General features: G+C 40.9%; 1 protein-coding gene across 1 annotated transcript in view; it reads right to left on the reverse strand.

The window, feature by feature from the left end:
• The window catches only part of DNAH5 (dynein axonemal heavy chain 5), a 323,290-nt gene that overhangs the window by 133,234 nt on the left and 171,381 nt on the right, over positions 1-18,675 (reverse strand). The window contains exons 34-40 of the mRNA XM_024247511.3: positions 18,421-18,645; positions 16,861-17,033; positions 8,121-8,299; positions 7,547-7,734; positions 7,031-7,225; positions 1,125-1,259; positions 186-293 (exon numbers count right to left, since the gene is read on the reverse strand). Of these exons, the coding sequence (XP_024103279.2) occupies positions 186-293; positions 1,125-1,259; positions 7,031-7,225; positions 7,547-7,734; positions 8,121-8,299; positions 16,861-17,033; positions 18,421-18,645 (1,203 nt within the window). The remainder of the gene's footprint in view (positions 1-185; positions 294-1,124; positions 1,260-7,030; positions 7,226-7,546; positions 7,735-8,120; positions 8,300-16,860; positions 17,034-18,420; positions 18,646-18,675) is intronic.

Consider the following 18,675-nt stretch of genomic DNA (forward strand, 5'->3'; position numbering starts at 1 on the left):
ACCCAGGGCAGCGGGAGTTTGACCCATGGTGTGCATTGGCCTCCCTTAAGACAGCAGTGTTAGCCTCACTGTTGTTATTTTTGCTGCTCAGAGTGCATAGGTTGGAGCCACAGCAGCCCCACTTTATTCCCATTAAATTCAGATGAAATAGACACCAGCCCTCGATGCCCTGTGAAGCATATTACCTGTCTACTAATTGCTGCTTCCAGTTCAGGGTAACCTGCCTTGTCCAGAAGAATATTTGGAAAGAGATCTTCAATCAAACTCAAAAACAAGGGTTCATCCTCATCAATCTAAAAAGGAAAAGAATGGGAAATCAGAACAATTATTCTGGTATAAACATAGCAATATGCAGATAAACTGGAAATGCCCAACACAGTCCAGGTTATTGCAATGTAACCACTAACAAATAACATATCACCTTTATTGAAGTTAAAAAACATTTTCCTCATCTTTCCCATAAATTAAAAAAAAAATAAAGAGGAAAAGAACAGGGAGAAAGGAAAGAAATGGAAGGAAAGACAATACTGTCTATGTGACAATCTTTCCATAAAATAGTCAGTTTTGGGGGATACCATATAGTCTACAATTTCTCATTTAAACTTAAAAGAATTTTTAAATTAGAAATTAATAGCAGGTTTGTGAATTGGAATTTGGTATATACTTTTAATTTAAAATAAAAATCTATCGTTTTGTCACCCTTTACATAGACCCATGGATAGTGGGCATTGATTATCAGTCTCTATTGTGAAATAATAGTGTGAAACTATCACACACTTGTAGAATTTACACATCATTTCCTACCAGGCTCTACCAGACTCCAAAGGTGAGATTTTAGTTCTAAAACACAAAAATGATTCAAGGTATTTGGCATCTTAACATGTGTATTTTTTTAAATCCATTTCAATTCTATTGGAATAGGCACATTTTAGAGTGGATAGGAGTCATTACCCAAAAAAAGTCTGAAAAAGTATAATTTAAAGTGATGCTCTCCAGCACTTTATCTGACAATTAGGCATTTTAAATGAGCAAAATATTTAAATAAATATTTTGAAGTCTCATGTATGGACAGTTAGTTGAACTGATATTCAAGTAGGTGGAACATTTCCATCTGTGAGTCTTACCAGTTTAGAAAGATTCATGTCCCGTAGTACACGCATGACAATCGTGGACTCCGTATCCATTGGATTGGCTCTTTTTGCTGCTCCCAAAGTCCGAAGAACTGAGAGAATGTTACGCAGGCCAAAGTCATAATGAACCTGGAGAATGTGAGATACATTGGACTTATTTTCAACATTAAAATACTTGCAGAAGCCATATGAATCTGACAGAAATTATATTCACAATAATGAATAAATGCTGATTTTCCTTCAGAAAATGCATACACACAGTGGGGTAAAATATTTCTATATAGATATACTTTTTGAGCAAATAGGGAATATCCCAAAGAGTCCTCCCATGTGCTGTCATTAGCTTAAGCCCTTAGATCAGAACTAGCTGCTACAGCTTGGCAGGGAAAAGGAATAAATTTCTTCTTGGAATACAGACATCCCTTTGAGCTTACTCTTAATCAGTCATACATAAGGAAATTTGCTGATATCTCTAAAGTTAAAATTCAGAATCAGAATTAAACTGGGACTGCACTCATGACTGTCATATACATAGAGATATATATGCCTTTTTCGTGATAAGTCAGAAGACAGGAGAATCAGGGAGGAAAAACGCAGCTGCACTTCAGGATTACCTGAAGGAAGAAGGATAAGGACAAATTAGAAAGCCAAGCCCCCAGCTTTGTCATTCCCTTACTAAATATTTATAAAAGCTCAATTATGTCAAATTTCAGCATATATAAAGTGAATAATCAAAATTTAATTATCCAATCATTGTGAAAAACAGTAAGGTGGTTCCTCAAAACATTAAAAATGGAACGATATGATCCAGCACTCCCAATTCTGGGTATATAGCCAAAAGAATTGAAAGAATGGGCCAGGCACAGTGGCTCACACCCATAATCCCAGCATTTTGGGAGACCAAGTAGGGCAGATCACTTAAGGCCAGGAGTTTGAGACCAGCCTGGACAACATGATGAAACCCCATCTCTACCAAAAAATTACAAAAATTAACCAAGTGTGATGGTGTGCATCTGTGATCCCAGCTACTCAGGAGGCTGAGGCATGAGAATCACTTAAACCCAGGAAGCAGAGGTTGCAGTGAGCCGAGATTGCACCTGCACTCCAGCCTGGGCAACAGAGCAAGACTCTGTCTTGCAAAAATAAATAAATAAATAAATAAAAGCACGGTCTCAAAGAGGTATCAGCATATCCATGTTCATAGCAGCACCATTCATGATAGCCAAGAGGTGCAAGCAACCCAAATGTCCATTGACAGATGAATGGATAAAAAAAATGTGGTATATACATATAACAGAATATTATTTAGCCATAAAAAGAAAGGACATCCTGTCACATGCTAAAGCATGAATGAACCTTGAGGACATTAAACTAAGTAAAATATGCCAGTCACAAGAAATCAAATATTATATGATTTCATTTATATGAACTATTGGCAATAGTCAAATTCATAGAAACAGAAAGTAGAATGATAGTTACCAGCGGCTAAGGGAAGAGAAAAAGAGAAGTTGTTGTTTAGTGGGCACAGAGTTTCAGTTTTTCAAGATGAAAAAGTTACAGAGATCTATTTCACAACATTGTGAATATATTTAATATTATTGAACTGTACACTTAAAATGGTTAAGATAGTAAATTTAATTTTATATACTTTTACCACAAAAAAAAGATGTATAGGAAAAAATTACAGTTATCTGCTAAGGTAATTGGGAGCAGTATGCCTCACTTAAGACTAGTCATTTGGAAGATGGAGCACATAAAAATATTCAAATTGAGTTTCCACCTTCAGGGAATTTAAATTCTAATAAAGATAATAAAATAGAAATGTGAATAAACTTGTATAAAAGTAACAATGACTAAAAGTGTTGGTGAGTAAAATTAATCATGGGAAACTTCCTATCAGAGGATGCAGTTAAATCTGTGGGCATGAAGGGAAAGTCACAGAATGTTCACCAAGAGATCAGTATGAGTCCAACTATTTTGCACACATTGATTTATTGCATTTCACAATGACCTTGTGAACATGGGTGGTAGGAGTGAGGGAAGCAGTGAAGTGGTAGTGAAGATAAGAGCAGGAGCCAGTGATGTGGGAAGTTTTTTCCATTCAAGAAACAGCATGGAAAAAATATTTATTTGAAAGATAAGTGATATGGTTTGGCTGTGTCCCCACCCAAATCTCATCCTGAATTGTAGTGCCCATAATCCCCATGTGTCATGGGAGGGACCAGGTGGAGGTAATTGAATCATGGGGGTGGCTACCTCATGCTGTTCTCATAATAGTAAGTGAGTTCTCATAAGATCTGATGGTTTTATAAGGGGCTTTTCCCCCTCTTCACTCAGCACTTCTCCTTCCTGATGCCACATGAAGCAGAACGTGTTTGCTTCCCCTTCTGCCATAATTGTAAGCTTCCTGAGGCCTTCCCAGCCATGCTGAAGTGTGATTCAATTAAACTTCTTTCCTTTATAAATTGCCCAGTCTCAGGTATGTCTTTATTAGTAACAGGAGAACAGACTAGTAAATGGGTGCCACATAGAGTGGGGTGCTACTATAAAGATACCTGAAAATGTGGAAGCGACTTTGGAACTGGGTAACAGGCAGAGGTTGGAACAGTTTGGATGGTTCAGAAGAAGACAGTAAAATGTGGGAAAGCTTGGAACTTCCTAGAGACTTAGAGGGCTCAGAAGACAAGAAGATATGAAAATTTTGCAACTTCCTATAGACTTGTTGAATGGCTTTGAGCAAAACACTAAGAGTTATATGGACAATGATTTCCAGCTGAGGTGGTCTCAGATAAAGATGGGGAACTTGTTGGGAACTGGAGTGAAGGTCACTGTTGCTATACAAAGAGACTGGCGGCATTTTGCCCCTGCCCCAGACATCTGTGAAACTGAACTTGAGAGAAATGATTTAGGGTATCTGGTGGAAGAAATTTCTAAGCAGCAAAGCTTTCAAGAGGAAGCAGAGCATAAAAGTTTTGAAAATTTGTGCCTGATGATGCAATGCAAAGGAAAACCCCATTTTCTGGGGAGAAATTAAGCCAGCTGCATAAATTTGCATAGGTAATGAGGATTTGAATGTTAATCACCAAGACAATGGAGAAAATGTCTCCAGAGCATGTTAGAGACTTTCATGGCAGCCCCTCCCCATCACAGGCCCAGAAGCCGAGGAGGAAAAATGGTTTCCTGGGCCAGGTCCAGGGTTCCCCTGCTGTGTGTAGGCATGAGACCTGGTGCCCTGCATCCCAGCCACTCCAGGTGAGGCTAAAAGGAGCCAGCATATAGCTCAGGCCATTGCTTCAAAGGGTGCAAGCCCTAAGCTTTGGCAGCTTCCACATGGTGCTGGGCCTGCAGGTGTGCAGAAGACAAGAATTGAGGTTTGGGAACCTCCACCTAGATTTCAGAGGATGTATGCAAACACCAAGATGTCCAGGCAGAAGTTTCCTGCGTGGGTGGAGCCCTCATGGAGACCCTCTGCTAGAGCAGTGCAGAAGGGAAATGTGGGATTGGAGCCCCCACACAGAGTCCCCACTGAGACACTGCCTAGTGGAGCTGTGAGAAAAGGGCCACCATCCTTCAGATGCCAGAATGGTAGATCCACTGACAGCTTGTACTGTGCACCTAGAAAAGCCACAGACACTCAACATCAGGCCATGAAAGCAGCCAGGAGAGGGGCTGTACCCTACAAAGCCACAGGGGTGGAGCTGCCCAAAGCTTTAGGAGCCCACCTCTTTCATCAGCAGGACCTGGATGTGAGACATGGAGTCAAAGCAGATCATTTTGGAAATTTAAGGTTTAATTACTGCCTTATTGAATTTTGGACTTGCATGGGGCCTGTAGCCTCTTTGTTTTGGCCAATTTCTCCCATTTGGAACAGGTGTATTTACCCAGTGCCTGTACTCCCATTGTATCTAGGGAGTAAATAACTTGCTTTTGATTTTACAGGCTCATAGGTAGAAGGGACTTGCCTTGTCTCAGATAAGACTTTGACTTAGATTTTTGAGTTAATGCTGGAATGAGTTAAGACTTTGGGGGACTGTTGGAAGGGCATGACTGTATTGTGAATTGTGAGGACATGAGATCTTGAAGGGGCCAGGGGCAGAATGATAATGATTTAGCTGTGTTCCCACCCAAATCTCATCCCGAACTGTAGTTCCCATAATCCCCACATGTCACTGGAGGATCCCAGTGAAAGGTAATTTAATCATGAGGGCAGTTACCCTCACGCTGCTCTCATGATAGTGAGTTCTCATGAGATCTGATTTTATAAGGGGCTTTTCCCCCTCTTCACTTGGCACTTCTCCTTCCTGCCACCATGTGAAGAGGATGTGTTTGCTTCCCCTTCCACCATGATTGCAAGTTTCCTGAGGCCTTCCCAGCCATGCTGAAGTGTGATTCAATTAAACCTCTTTCCTTTATAAATTACCCAGTCTCAGGTATGTCTTTATTAGCAGCATAAGAACAGACTAATACAATAAGAATGAGTGAGTAAGGGCTCCAATAAGCAGAAGAAACCAAGAATGTTGGAGACAAAATGTTAGGGTCAGACTAACCAGAAAGGCTCAATGGCCAGAGCCGGAAGAGTCTGTGTGTGCCTGAACACTCACAGGAAAAGAACTTTTGAGTAGGAATGTAATTAGGTTGAACCTGTGGGTATAAAAAGTAATAAAGATTCAAAGAAGTTTGAAATGAAAGCTTAAGTGATGAGATGGAACAAAGACTATATATGTTAGGAAGTGTTATCCATGTTATAGTCTTATGTTTATTGCACTGTGTCATTATTTAGCATATATTTCTAGTAATTTTTATGGATATGTACTAAAAAATTGTGGCATGATGTCCACCTCCTGGTGGTCATGTCCTTATATGATATCACCTTGAGAGTAGGCAGGACCTGTGATTTGCTTCTTCTAACTAATAGAATACAGCAGAGACAACAGGTTGTATGTGATTATGTGTGTGTGATTATGTGGTCACATTAGATTAGACTGTAGCACTCGTTTTGCTGAAACCACTTTCCTTGCTGACTTTGAGAAAGTAAGTGGTCATTTTGGGGAAACCCATATAGCAAGGAACTATGCACAGCCTGTAGGAACTGAAAGTGGCCCCCAGAGAATAGCCAGCAAGAAATCAAAGCCCTCCGTCTTACACCCTCAACTAACAGAATTCTGCTAACAACCTGAGCGAGCTCAGAAGTAGATTGTCCCCATTCGAGCATCAGATGAAACCACAGCCCCAGCCAATACTTTGATTGTAGCCTTGTTAGACACAAACCACAGGACTCATTTCAGCTAACTCCTGACCCACAGACACCATGTAGTAATTAATGTACATTGTTACAAGACACAAAGTTTGTGGTATGATTGTTAGATGACTGTTATGCAGCAATAGATAACTAATGCAGAAGTATATGTTTAATTCCATGACTTTTAACTATGAAACCTCATGATGCCTGAACCTGCTACGCTAATCAAGGAAACTAGCAAGAAGGTTGCAACATATAAACAAGACAGTTAGTAAACCTTGGTCAAATACTCAAGTGAGCTTAGAATGAAGAAGAATAAATCATTGAGAGGTTCCTACAAATCATGAAAATACAAAACACATATGACAATGAATCTGTAAGTGGTATAAACAGCCAATGTTAATATCCATAAATCTTTGGCTCTTAAACCAGTGCAGATAATATTCACTTCATTTCCATGCTGTAAATATTAATTTATTTAAATGTACTTCTTAATAAAACTATGCATATAAAATTATTTTTGTAGTAATACACCTTTCTACTCAGTATCAATAAAATCCTTTGTCAACAAGCCCAGTCTAGAATTTCTCAAAATGAGAACATTCTGCTGAATAGAAAAATGAAACATTCCTAAGTGCCTAAGACCTCCAGGATGACACACCTGCTTAGAAAGCTGCTCCTCACACAGTTTGTAGAGTGTGAAAAACTTCCTGGCCAAAACAACATTGTCAATGAAGCCACAACTAGCCAACTTCACCCTTATGATAATCTGACGGTCAGGCACCATCATGGCCACTGAGCGGAAATTAATCTTCAAGTTTTCAGGGAGTTCCTGCCGTCCGGCATAGCCAGGATTCTAAACAGAAAATAAAGCCCAAGGATGAATGATGCAATCAAGCATACGTCAGCATCATATTAAAAGATTCATTATGTACACACAACAAATCTGGAATGACAACCAGGGAACTCATTTACATATCTCAATCTCGTTTTACCTGGACAGGCTAAGTCCTGAGCTATTCATATGATCTTTGCTTAACACCAAAGGGTTTTCAAAAGGAGGTAAAGTTACAATCCCAATTTCCATTCAGGAAAACAGATGACATATGACCAGGGAGATGCATGAAAATTGTGATAAGAAGGCTGAAATTCCGTAGCTTTTCTAGCAGCTCCTTACCATGGTTAAGAAAAGCCCAAATTCAGGGTTCATAGTCACATTATCTCCATCAGTAAAGATAAAAGACTTTTTGTGCTCCTTTTTACATGTCAGAATAATGGAAATTTGCTGGGCTGCAACCGAGAGAACTGGTAGATCAATACGGTTAAATTCATCAAAACAACCCCAGGATCCAGACTGTGCCAATCCTTAGAAAGGAAATTAAATGAAAAATCCAATTAGTATATAATTTTGGAAAACCAAGAAAAAGGATATTATGTAGCTGCTAAAATGAGCCAGATGTAAGTTCATTCAAAAGTAAAGTGGAACAAATAGATCTATGCATCAAGTGACCCAAAACGGCTCACAATTTGGCACTTTACCTGTAAACACCCAAGATAAAGGAATATCAAAAAAAAAAAGTCAGGAGGAAGTAACATTTGGTCCACACAACCTGGCAAGATTGAAGATTTTCCAAAAAATTTTACAAAGTTGAAAATGATTCTAAAATGTGGCCAATTGTTGAAAACAAATTTTAGCAAAATATTCCACCTTGGCTGACATTTCTCACCAGATTAAAAAATATAACCCATACCCTTAAAAATCCGTCCAAGTCCTCGGAAATCCATCTGGTCTGAACAATTGAAAACCACGACGTATTTCCCGAGGCATCGTCCCATGTCTTTAGTGGTTTCTGTTTTGCCTGTGCCTGCAGGTCCGGCAGGGGCTCCCCCCATGCTCATTCCCAGAGCTTGAGCCAGCGTGATGTAACATCTGCATGGGTAGAAACATCACTAGGACCAGCCCTCAGTCACCTGGAAATACTTCTGAGACATCACAGTGACACGAAACGCACACAAGATTAAAAAACAGAAGGCCATTGTCCCTACCTAACATTTCGAATACAACATCCTAAAACACACTTATCCTTATCAATGTTAACATATGTTGAGGAAAAGGAGGGAGTAGTCTATGATCAACTAAGTTTAAAAACTCCTTAAAAGGTTAAACAGGTTTCTTTACTGCTGATTTTTTCAGGCTTTCTTATCATAATATGCAGAGAGAATCTCCAGGTATAAAAATAATACATTGCATTTCCAAAATGTATTTGGCAACATTTTTGCAGAAATCTATCCCCATCTAAAATATATATATTCTGTGAAACAGATCGGGATCCTTTCAAATAGATTAACCCCCTTTTGAATCTAAGAGTTGGCCATTTGATGTAGTTGGGATTTAAAATACACATTGCTAAATAATCACACCTTCAATCTCTTTCTGTGAGTATCTACTAAACTTGCACATGCTTTCAATTGCATCTTACTAAATGAGATCAACAAATAAAAGATTTGGCGAGAGAATACAAGAATGCCTGCAAAGGAAAAGTTTTCACCTGATAACTTGCAGATGAATTACTTGTTTGCCAGCACCACCTGGTGTTACCAAAGGCGACAAATTATAAAGTGGTGCCGTGTAGGGTTTTCTTATGGCCAAACTATAAAGCATTCATCTGGACTTGAAAAAGACTTCCAAGGAAATGAAGTGACTATCCAGCTTGAGCAGTGGAAATGAACACTGAGTACACCAGCTGGGGGTGGTTCCAGGTTCTCAATGTTATTGGAAACGAGTGCTATAAAGGCAAGTAAATGACTCAGCCCTTAATGTATGCAGAGCCTGGATACAGAGGAGAAGATCTGGGCATGAAATTGACTCTGCCCTTTTAACCCAAGGTCTTATTTCTCCTGTTGCACTTTTGCCATCCCTTCTAGAGCAGAGTCTGTAACAACAACAGACACCACAGTGTGCTCCACATGCATCATCTCGTTTCACCCCCAGAGAACCCTGGAAGGAAGCTACCGTTCCTTTCCCCCACTGTACAGAGATAAGGAAAACGGCTCACAGAGATTGAGTGACTTTTCTCAGGACTGCGGCAGGACAGCTGAGACAAGCCAAGTGCTCTCACTTTCCAGCTCTGGGACAAGCCCACTCCATCCGGGAAAGAAAAATAACTAATGGGCACTAGGCTTGATACCTGGGCAATGAAATAATCTATACAACAAACCTCTATGACACAAGTTTACCTATGTAACAAACCCGCACATGTACCCCGAACTTAAAAACTGAAAAAAAAGATTAAATAAAATACCAAACACAAAAAAGGGAATACATCTCCATCAACTCTGATCACTCGGCTGCTGTGTTATGCAGACCCTTGTTACAACTGAGATCACTGGGTTTATATTTAAACTGAACAAGTAGCAAGTTGCTTCAAACAGATCGATCCTATTTACATGAAAAGCAGGTGGGCATGCCTGGAGACTTCTCCCTGACTCAGCTAGGTGGGGCTTCAGACCCACTGCTACACTGGTGCCCAAACTGCCTTTCGGTGACAAGCATGGATCTATCAGAGCATCTCCCTGTGTGTCTAGAGAATTCTACATGTGGGTGTACCTCCCTCCTTGCCTCCCTTCTCTGCTTTCCTTTCTAGTCTATCTATTGGCTATTTTCAAAACCGTTTCCATTCATGAACAGGGTTTGAACTTTATGTGTTTTAGTTGCCTGTGATCAACTCCATTTTAGTTTTCTAACCTCCAATTAAACTGCTATAAACTCTCTGCGGTCAGGAGCTAGGTTTGGTTCACACTTGTACCCTCAACTACTTGCCTAACCCCTGGCACCTTTTACTATATGAACATTTGTTGAATAAATGGCTTGCGCTGATCCAGCCATTCATTCTTATCTGGTCCCTCCTGTCCCAACAGCTACAGGAATTAGAGATGCAGAATGTGACCCTGATGCCAAATGAAAAGCGACCAACCCCACGACCCCAGGGCTCATTAGCACTCGAACTAACCAAATCTATCACCAGCATTCATCGTAAGTATTCATAGCACTGTCAGTGCATTTTGTCACATGTAAACCAGAAATGGTTTCAACTCCTATTGGTTCTAAACTGCTGAAAAATTTCCTAAGAAACAATGGTACGTGCATCAGCAGAGTACATTTCTTCCTTGAGAACTTGGTTTAGTTACAGACTCTTTGATTATAGGGCATGCTTAAGGAAAAACCAAAGAAAAGGCTGCTAAAGAATGTGTTATCAAAAAAAAAAAAAAAAAAAAAAAAGAATGTGTTATCATAGGCCAAGCACAGTGGCTCATGCCTGTAATCTCAGCACTTTGGGAGTCTGAGGTGGACGGATCACAAGAGGTCAGGAGTTCAAGACCAGCCTGGCCAACATGGCGAAATTCCATCTCTACTAAAAATACAAAAATTAGCTGGATGTGGCGGCACGTGCCTGTAATCCAAGCTACTCAGGAGGCTGAGGCAGGAGAACCACTTGAACCCAGGAGGCAGAGGTTGCAGTGAGCCGAGATCACGCCACTACACTCCAGCCTGGGCAACAGAGTGAGTGAGACTCCTTCCGAAAAAAAAAAAAGTGTTATCAGCAATTTTGACAAGCAGCAGTAATAGCAAGAATAATAATAATAACAAACATTTGCTGTGTCATGCCCTGAGCTGGGTACTTACGTTGCCTCTAGTCCACACAATGATTCCAAAACAAGGGAATCAGGGAGGTTAGGTGTGTTGTCCAATACTACACAGCTGCTAGGGGCAGAGCTGAAGAGTCAACACTCAGGCAAAACTCATAGAAGCTGTGGGAATGTCAGAGAAAGGTACAAGTCCTGTCTACATTTCTTATCAAGCAGATAAGATGCCTCCATCAGCCCTCAATTTCCTCTGCCTTCTGCTGAAGTGACAGCAGTAGTCAGGACAACTCTAGTCTTCATTAAAAACACTAGGAGTTTTGGAGAAAAGTGCTGTATGTTATCATATTATAATAGCTATTTTATCATCTGAAATGTCTGCAACTCTGTCCACATGGCATTGAGCTTCCCAGAATCCAGGGAGCTGCCACAGCTGTTAAATTCACAGGTCAGTCAGTGAAAGGCTGTCAACACGTCAGTGCCTCCAGCATTTGACTTTTTTAAAGTACTAACTTCAACAAGGAGTTTTCTCTTGCAAAAGGGAAGCAAATCTTGCAGTGGAATCTCAGTTACTATCGAAAATTAATAACTCACTTCCCACATAATCAAGTTGGTTAAAGAAAAACAAATGGGCATTTAGGGTAAAACAGACAAACTTCAGAATCCCTTCACTTACATACTTAAAAATACTTATTTTGCTTTTAAAGTTCTCAGTTTTTTAATATAAAAAATACACAAGACAATGAACACAGTGGAAAAATCAAATTGCAGAAAAGACTGTAAACTATGATACCTATATGTGAAACTGAAAAAGGATTTTAATATCTAAGCATCCACAGTTTTCAGAGGGATAGAAAATAAACTGTTGATCATTTTTAAAAACAGAAAAGTTTTCCCTCCCACACATGCTACTTCATGTTCTTCTGTACCATGTAAATTTTTCACCATTAAGATGCAATTTTGGAAATAATCACTTCTTTCATTTATTCAAGAACTATTTATTTAGCATCTGTTATGTGACAGAACAATTCTAGCAAACAAATCACATGAAGCCCATGCACCAAGGATAAGAGGGTTACGAGATTTGGAGATTGCGGGAGGTCGGGAGACCCTCTGAGGTGACTCTCTAGCAGAGGACTAAAGGAAGAAGGAAGCAAGCTATGCCACTATTGAAGGAAGAGGGTGCCAGGCCAAGTGTATAACGAGTGCAAGGGCCCTGTGGCAGGGCTGTGCCACAGCTGTGCAAGGAGCAGGTGGCCTGAGCTGAATGAGGATAGAGAAGCAGAGAAGTAGCAAAGGCCAGATTGTACCCTCGTGGGCACAGGCCCACGTGAGGATGTTGGCTTTTATTTTGCGTGAGAAGGAACCACGGGAGAAGTTTTGGGGCAAAGGATCTGACTTACATTCTGGTGTCTGAACTGAGAACAGACTGTACAGGGACAACGACGGAGGCAGGGAAGCCAGTTAAAACATTGTCAGAAGGATGCAGGTCAGAGACTATGGTGGTCTAGATAAGAGTAGTAATGATTCCTGTAATCCCAGCACTTTGGGAGGCCGAGGAGGGCAGATCACCTGAGGTCAGCAGTTCAAGAACACCCTGGCCAACACGGTGAAACCCCGTCGCTACTAAAAATACAAAAATTATCCAGGCATGGTGGCACACACCTGTAGTCCCAGCTATTCAGGAGGCTGAGGCAGAAGAATCACTTGAACCTGGGAGGTTGCAGTTAGCAGAGATCGCAACACTGTGCTCCAGCCTGGGCGACAGAGTGAGACTTCTTCTAAAAAAAAAATAGAGTAGTAATGATATAGGAATAATTGTAGGCAGATAGAGAGGGTAAAAGGAGTCCTCGGTAAGGTTTTTTTCTTTTAATAAAAGCAGCTCCTGAAACATTTCTTTTCTAACAGAAAAGCGGCTTAAAGAGCCAGGCCGGCAAGCTTTGATATGCAAATGCTGGTGATTAGAAACTGGGTCCATCCAACATGGCAATTCCCACCCTCTTCTCCTTGTCACCACGTGCGCCAAGCATCATGGCTGCCTCCAGATAACTCCACGTGTGCAGGACATCATTGCGACCTGCACTTACACATTAAAAGGCTGGGGTCAGAGGACCAGTTTTTTCAAGGGCTACATGAATGACACACCTGGTCAAACCAATACCCTAAGCCCTATGCAAATCAGACACCGCATCCCCCAGCCTCCTAATATAACCGACTGTTTTCCCCCGTCTACGTGGTTTTTCTCCCTCTGCTCGGAGCACCCCTCCCTCTGTCTCTGTACTGGGGAGCATTTTCCTTCTTTCTTGCCTATTAAACTTTCTACCCCTTGAAACAACTCCACGTGTGTCCCTGGCATTTATTTAATCAGTGCAAGACAAAGGACCCTGCTGTTCCTCCAGTCATCAGAGCCGTATCAGTAAGACAAAGGGGTGAAAATGGTCACATTCCAGAAGGAACCTGAAAGCAGTGCTGACCAAATTGAAGGTAGATTATTGGATAATGAGGTGAGAGAGAAGGAAGGGCTTCAGGGTTACTCCAGGGAGTGTTGGATTGCCCATTTGGAAGGTGATGTATTCACAGGCTTCAGGGGTTTGGACATGGACATCTTTTGGGGGCCATTATTCTTACTATCACACTTCCCCCCATCACTCTGATAAAATGGAGTGGCCACTTGCTAAAATGAAGACAACAACAGGAGGGCACTTTTGTGAGGCTGGTCAAACATGCTAAGGTTAAATATCCTGTAAGCATCCAATGGACATGTCACATAGGCAGATAGCTATGCATGTCTGGAGTTCGGGAGAGAAGCCCTGGTTTGAGGCAGAGTTTGGGGTTTTTGAAGCCATGTGGGATCACCTAAAGAACGAGTAGAGGTGGAGAAGAGAAAAGCCTGGCAGTTCTATGTTTAAAGGTCAGAAAGATGAGGAGGAACGAGTAGGAACAGGTACAAAAGGACAACCAGACCATTGGGAGGAACCAGGTGAGTATGGTGTCCTGGAAGCCATGTGATGAAAGTGTATCAAAAAAGAGAGAATGATCAACTGCACCCATGCAGCTGATTGTTCAAGAAAGATGAGATCCAGGAAAAACCACTGGGTTTAGCAACAGGTCTAGTTGACTTTCAGGAGAGCTGTTTTATCAGAATGATGGGGAAAGTATGAAAAAATAATGGTCCCCCCAGAATACTCACGTTCTAATCTCTGCAACCTGCAACCTGTAAACATCTTACCTTCCACAGCTAATCAGACTTTGCAGATGTCATTAATGTTAAGGACCTTGAGAAGGGGGGATTATGTTGGATAATAAAGTGGACTCAACCTAATCTCATGAGTCCTTAAAAGCAGAAGAGATAGGCAGAAGAGTAGGTCAGAGACATGAGACAGAAGAAGGAGGGGAGATTCAAAGCATGAAAGGCACCTGACCCACCACTGCTGGCTTTGAAGATGAGGGAAGGAGTCAGGATCAAGGAACATGGTAGCCTTCAGAGGCTACAACAGCCCTGAGCTGACCTAAGACAATGGGGATCTGGGTCCTTCAACCAGGAGGAAAGGAATTCTGACAACAACTCAGAAGAGTGGGAAATAGAACTCAGTCTCTGGGAAGAAACACAGCCCTGATGACACCTGGTTACAATCCCGTGAGACCCACATCAGCCTTCTGATGGACAGAACTACAAAAAGAACAAATTTGTGTTGTTCAAGCTTCTAAATTTGTGGCAATTTGTTATGGCAGCAATAGAAAGTTAGCAGAGAGCCTGAATGAAGTGAGTTGAAAACAAGGTGGAGAGAAACTGTGCTTTTGAGGGGTTTTGAAGGGAGCATGGAGTGGGAAGGAAACCGGGGCAATCACAGTAGGGTTTGCTGGGTGGAAGCAATCACAGCATGTGTGTGTGTTGATGAAAAGGATTCAGTAGAAAGTGAAAATGGATGATGCTTCCAGAGAGGAAATCCTGGGGTCAGTGGGGGTGTTGGCTTTGGACGGCAAGCCTGGAGAGAAAGCAGCTGCATGAGAACAGGCACCCAGGTTAACGCACATGGTGGTGGAGATGAACGCGTCTATCTTCTCAAAAAAACAAGAAACAAGGCCTTCGGCGGAGACAGAGGAAGACAAGGAAGTGCTGCAGGCTTGAAGGGCAGGAGACATAAAATAACCACATAAGCATTTTATGAGAAATTCCTATTGGGAACTCCCCCTGCCCTTTTTTTTTTTTGGTTGTTGTTGTTGAGATGGAGTCACGCTCTGTCACCCAGGCTGGAGTGCAGTGGCACGATCTCGCCTCACTGCAACCTCCGCCTCCCAGGTTCAAGCGATTCTCCTGCCTCAGCCTCCAGAGTAGCTGGGACTATAGGTGCCCGCCACCACACCTGGCTAATTTTTTGTATTTTTAGTACGGACTAGGTTTCACTGTGTTAGCCGGGATGGTCCCCATCTCCTGACCTTGTGATCCACTCGCCTCAGCCTCCCAAAGTGCTGGGATTACAAGCGTGAGCCACCGCGCCCGGCTCACTTTTTAAATGAACATTATTTTTACTGGACAAATCATCATTGTATATAATTATGGGGCACAATGTAATGTTATGTTATATGAATACAATATGGAATGATTAACGCAAGCCATTTGACTATAATGAGCATTCAGTGCATCCCTGAAGGCTAAAATATACAATGTAGTTGATATTACAAAGTTCAAATTAGACTAAGCAAATCACAGAATATTAGCCCTGCAAGCACCCTTAGAGACAACATAGCTCAGGGTCCCCAGCCCCCAGGCCACAGACCAGTATTGGAGCTGAATGAGGACAGAGTATTGGTCCATGGCCTGTTAGGAACCAGGCCACACAGCAGGAGGTGGGCGGCGGGCAAGTGAGAGAAGCTTCATCTGTATTTACAGCCATTCCCATGGCTCACATAATCGCCTGAGCTCTGCCTCCTGTCATATCAGCGGCAGTATTCTCATAGGAGCACAACCGTTATTGTGAACTGCACGTGAACCCTATTGTGAACTGTGCATGTGAGGGATCTAGGTTGCTCACTCCTTACAAGAATCTAATGCCTGATGATCTGTCACTGTCTCCCATCACCCCCAGATGGGACTGTCTAGTTGCAGAAAAACATACTCAGGGCTCCCACTGATTCTAAATTATAGTGAATTGTATAATTATGTCATTATCCATTACAATGTAATAATAGAAATAAAGTGCACAATAAATGGAATGAGCTTGAATCATCCCGAAACCATCACCCACCCCCTGATCTGTAGAAAAACTGTCTTCGACGAGACCAGTCCCTCGTGCCAGAAAGGTTGGGGACCGCTGGCTTAGCTCATCTTACAAATGAGGAGACTGAATCTAGGGAGGTTGCAGTGGCAGGTGTCACTAACACAACTTGTAAATAGCAGGCCAAGGGAAGAGTTAACACTCTGGTGGCCTTTTCAGTGGCCTCTCTCCACTTTTACCTGTATTGATACTCAATTTATTTCCTGCTTAAAGAAAATCTTAATTGTCTCTCAGTAAGAACAACAGATACTCAAGCAGCCCCCGCAAGGGCCACTGTGATTTGAACCTGACAACACACAGCAATTAATTCCCTTTCTTGCCCACTCTGTGTCCACATGGTGTTTACACATTTAAACTCTGCCTCTATAAGACTGAAGGCAGAGGAAGCAAGGCCTGTGTCAGTCACAAACCTAAATCCCATGTGAAAAGAAAGCTGATAACAAAGCTAAAAATACTAAATTTCAAAGGTTTTAGTATAAAAGAGCCTACAAACCCTAAGAGACTTTAAACAAAAATCCCCTGAGCAACTCGAGAGAATAAAAATGGTGGGGGTTGGGGAGAAGGGTTCCATCACCTGTCTGTAAGTGGAGTTATTACAAGCCTGTCGGTGCAGCCTAAAAATTCATTCTGGTATATGAACGCCACATCTGTGATGTGAATCATCATCTTGTCAGAATCTTCATTAAAGTAAAATCTGCATTGTTTCAGCCACTCAAAGTCCATGGGACTCTTGATATGCATATGACACTGAAATTCAAAAGGTGTATGTTAGAGCTCTGATGAGAATCACTCATTAAATATACACATTATTAGCAGTCATATAGATCATACAGTGAAATAAATGAAACTCACAGACAACCGAACTATTTCACAAGTGTCAACTACATCACCAGCCAAGCCATTCATTTATTGATCAGTAAAAAAGAAACTAGAAGATATAGGAATAAGAAAACTCAAGAGAAACCCCTAATTATGCCTCTCCAATTTAAGCACCTTTACATATTTTAATAATAAGATATTCATTTCTTAAATTTCACCCTTACATGCCTAATGCCATAGTCCTCACCATGAAATATAATCTATGAAAAGCATGTTTTGACACACAAAGACAGAACTAAACAATCTCATTAGGAAAAAGACATCTCTTAAGACTATAACAAAGTACACTTGGGATTTTTTAATCCAGTAATTATTTTTCCCAAGAATTACATTGGGCCAAAATTTCTAACATCTAAATGACAGGTCATTGCCTGGCAACGCTTTTGTCCAGATTTTTTAACCAAAATTTTAGGCCACTTTCATCATTTTCTTTGACAAATAAGAAATCTAAAATTAGCCTGAGCCCTTTATTCCTCGGAAAGGTAAGTAGTGTGCTTAACTATTAAGACAGGAGATTAGCACACAATAGCTTCAACGTGCTGCCTTTACTTCCATTATATCAGGACCAATCTTTCATAATCTTTTTCACATAATGGGGTGGGACAAATCCAGAAAATTATTAGGAAAATAAGAGCTTTTTGCCTCTTATTGAATGTATTTTATAGTAGAGGACAAATTTCACTTCTTTTTATTTCCCATTTTCTATAGCTACACAACTCTCTTTTCCCACTTTGTTCTCTCTTTAAAAGCAAAAAACGTGTGACACCTGAATGTCAGAAGCTCTATTAGGAAAGACCATTTGCAATCAATGACATAAAATGTAGCAAAACTTGTTAAGAATGTGATTTTTCAAAAGCCTTAACGGAAGTCCTAAACAGCTCTACTAAGCAATATTACTAACAATTTTCATAGCAAGAAACTGGTGATCTTCAATTAATAGGTAAAAAGCGAAAAAGATGTATGAAGGCTTTTCAGATGCTACATGATAATTTTAACATTAAAAATCATCACGTTAAAACATTTTTTAATAAAGTCTAATTGCCTCAATAACATCTTAGCACAGATCATCAGAATATGACTTACATTCAGTTAAGACTGAAAAGCAAGCTGATAACAAGCTCTGATTAAGAACATGATTCTTTGCCAGAATTTAATTTTTTCCTTGAATTCAATCAAACTAGTTCTACTGGGTAAACACAGATAGTGTCTAGAATTTGTTTTTCTCTACATGCCACAGCATTTGTAAAGAATTTACCAGGTCATCAAAGATATCCCTTTGGTGCACATGAATAGTAATCAGAGTCTCATATTTCACTCGTTCTGTGGAACTCAGATCCCTCGTGGTGACGTCTATCAGTGTATTGAGTAGCTCCAGGAAAGCCTGATTAGTTTTCTGCATGATTTTTTTATCAAACTTGGCATTTCTAAGGGCTTCTTCTGAATCCCGTGTCCATATCATCTGAATTCCTAATAATCCAACCTTATGGAAATAAAAAAGGCTTTATGAATT

The sequence above is a fragment of the Pongo abelii genome, chromosome 4 (genome assembly GCF_028885655.2).
Source record: "Pongo abelii isolate AG06213 chromosome 4, NHGRI_mPonAbe1-v2.0_pri, whole genome shotgun sequence".
NCBI lineage: Eukaryota > Metazoa > Chordata > Mammalia > Primates > Hominidae > Pongo > Pongo abelii.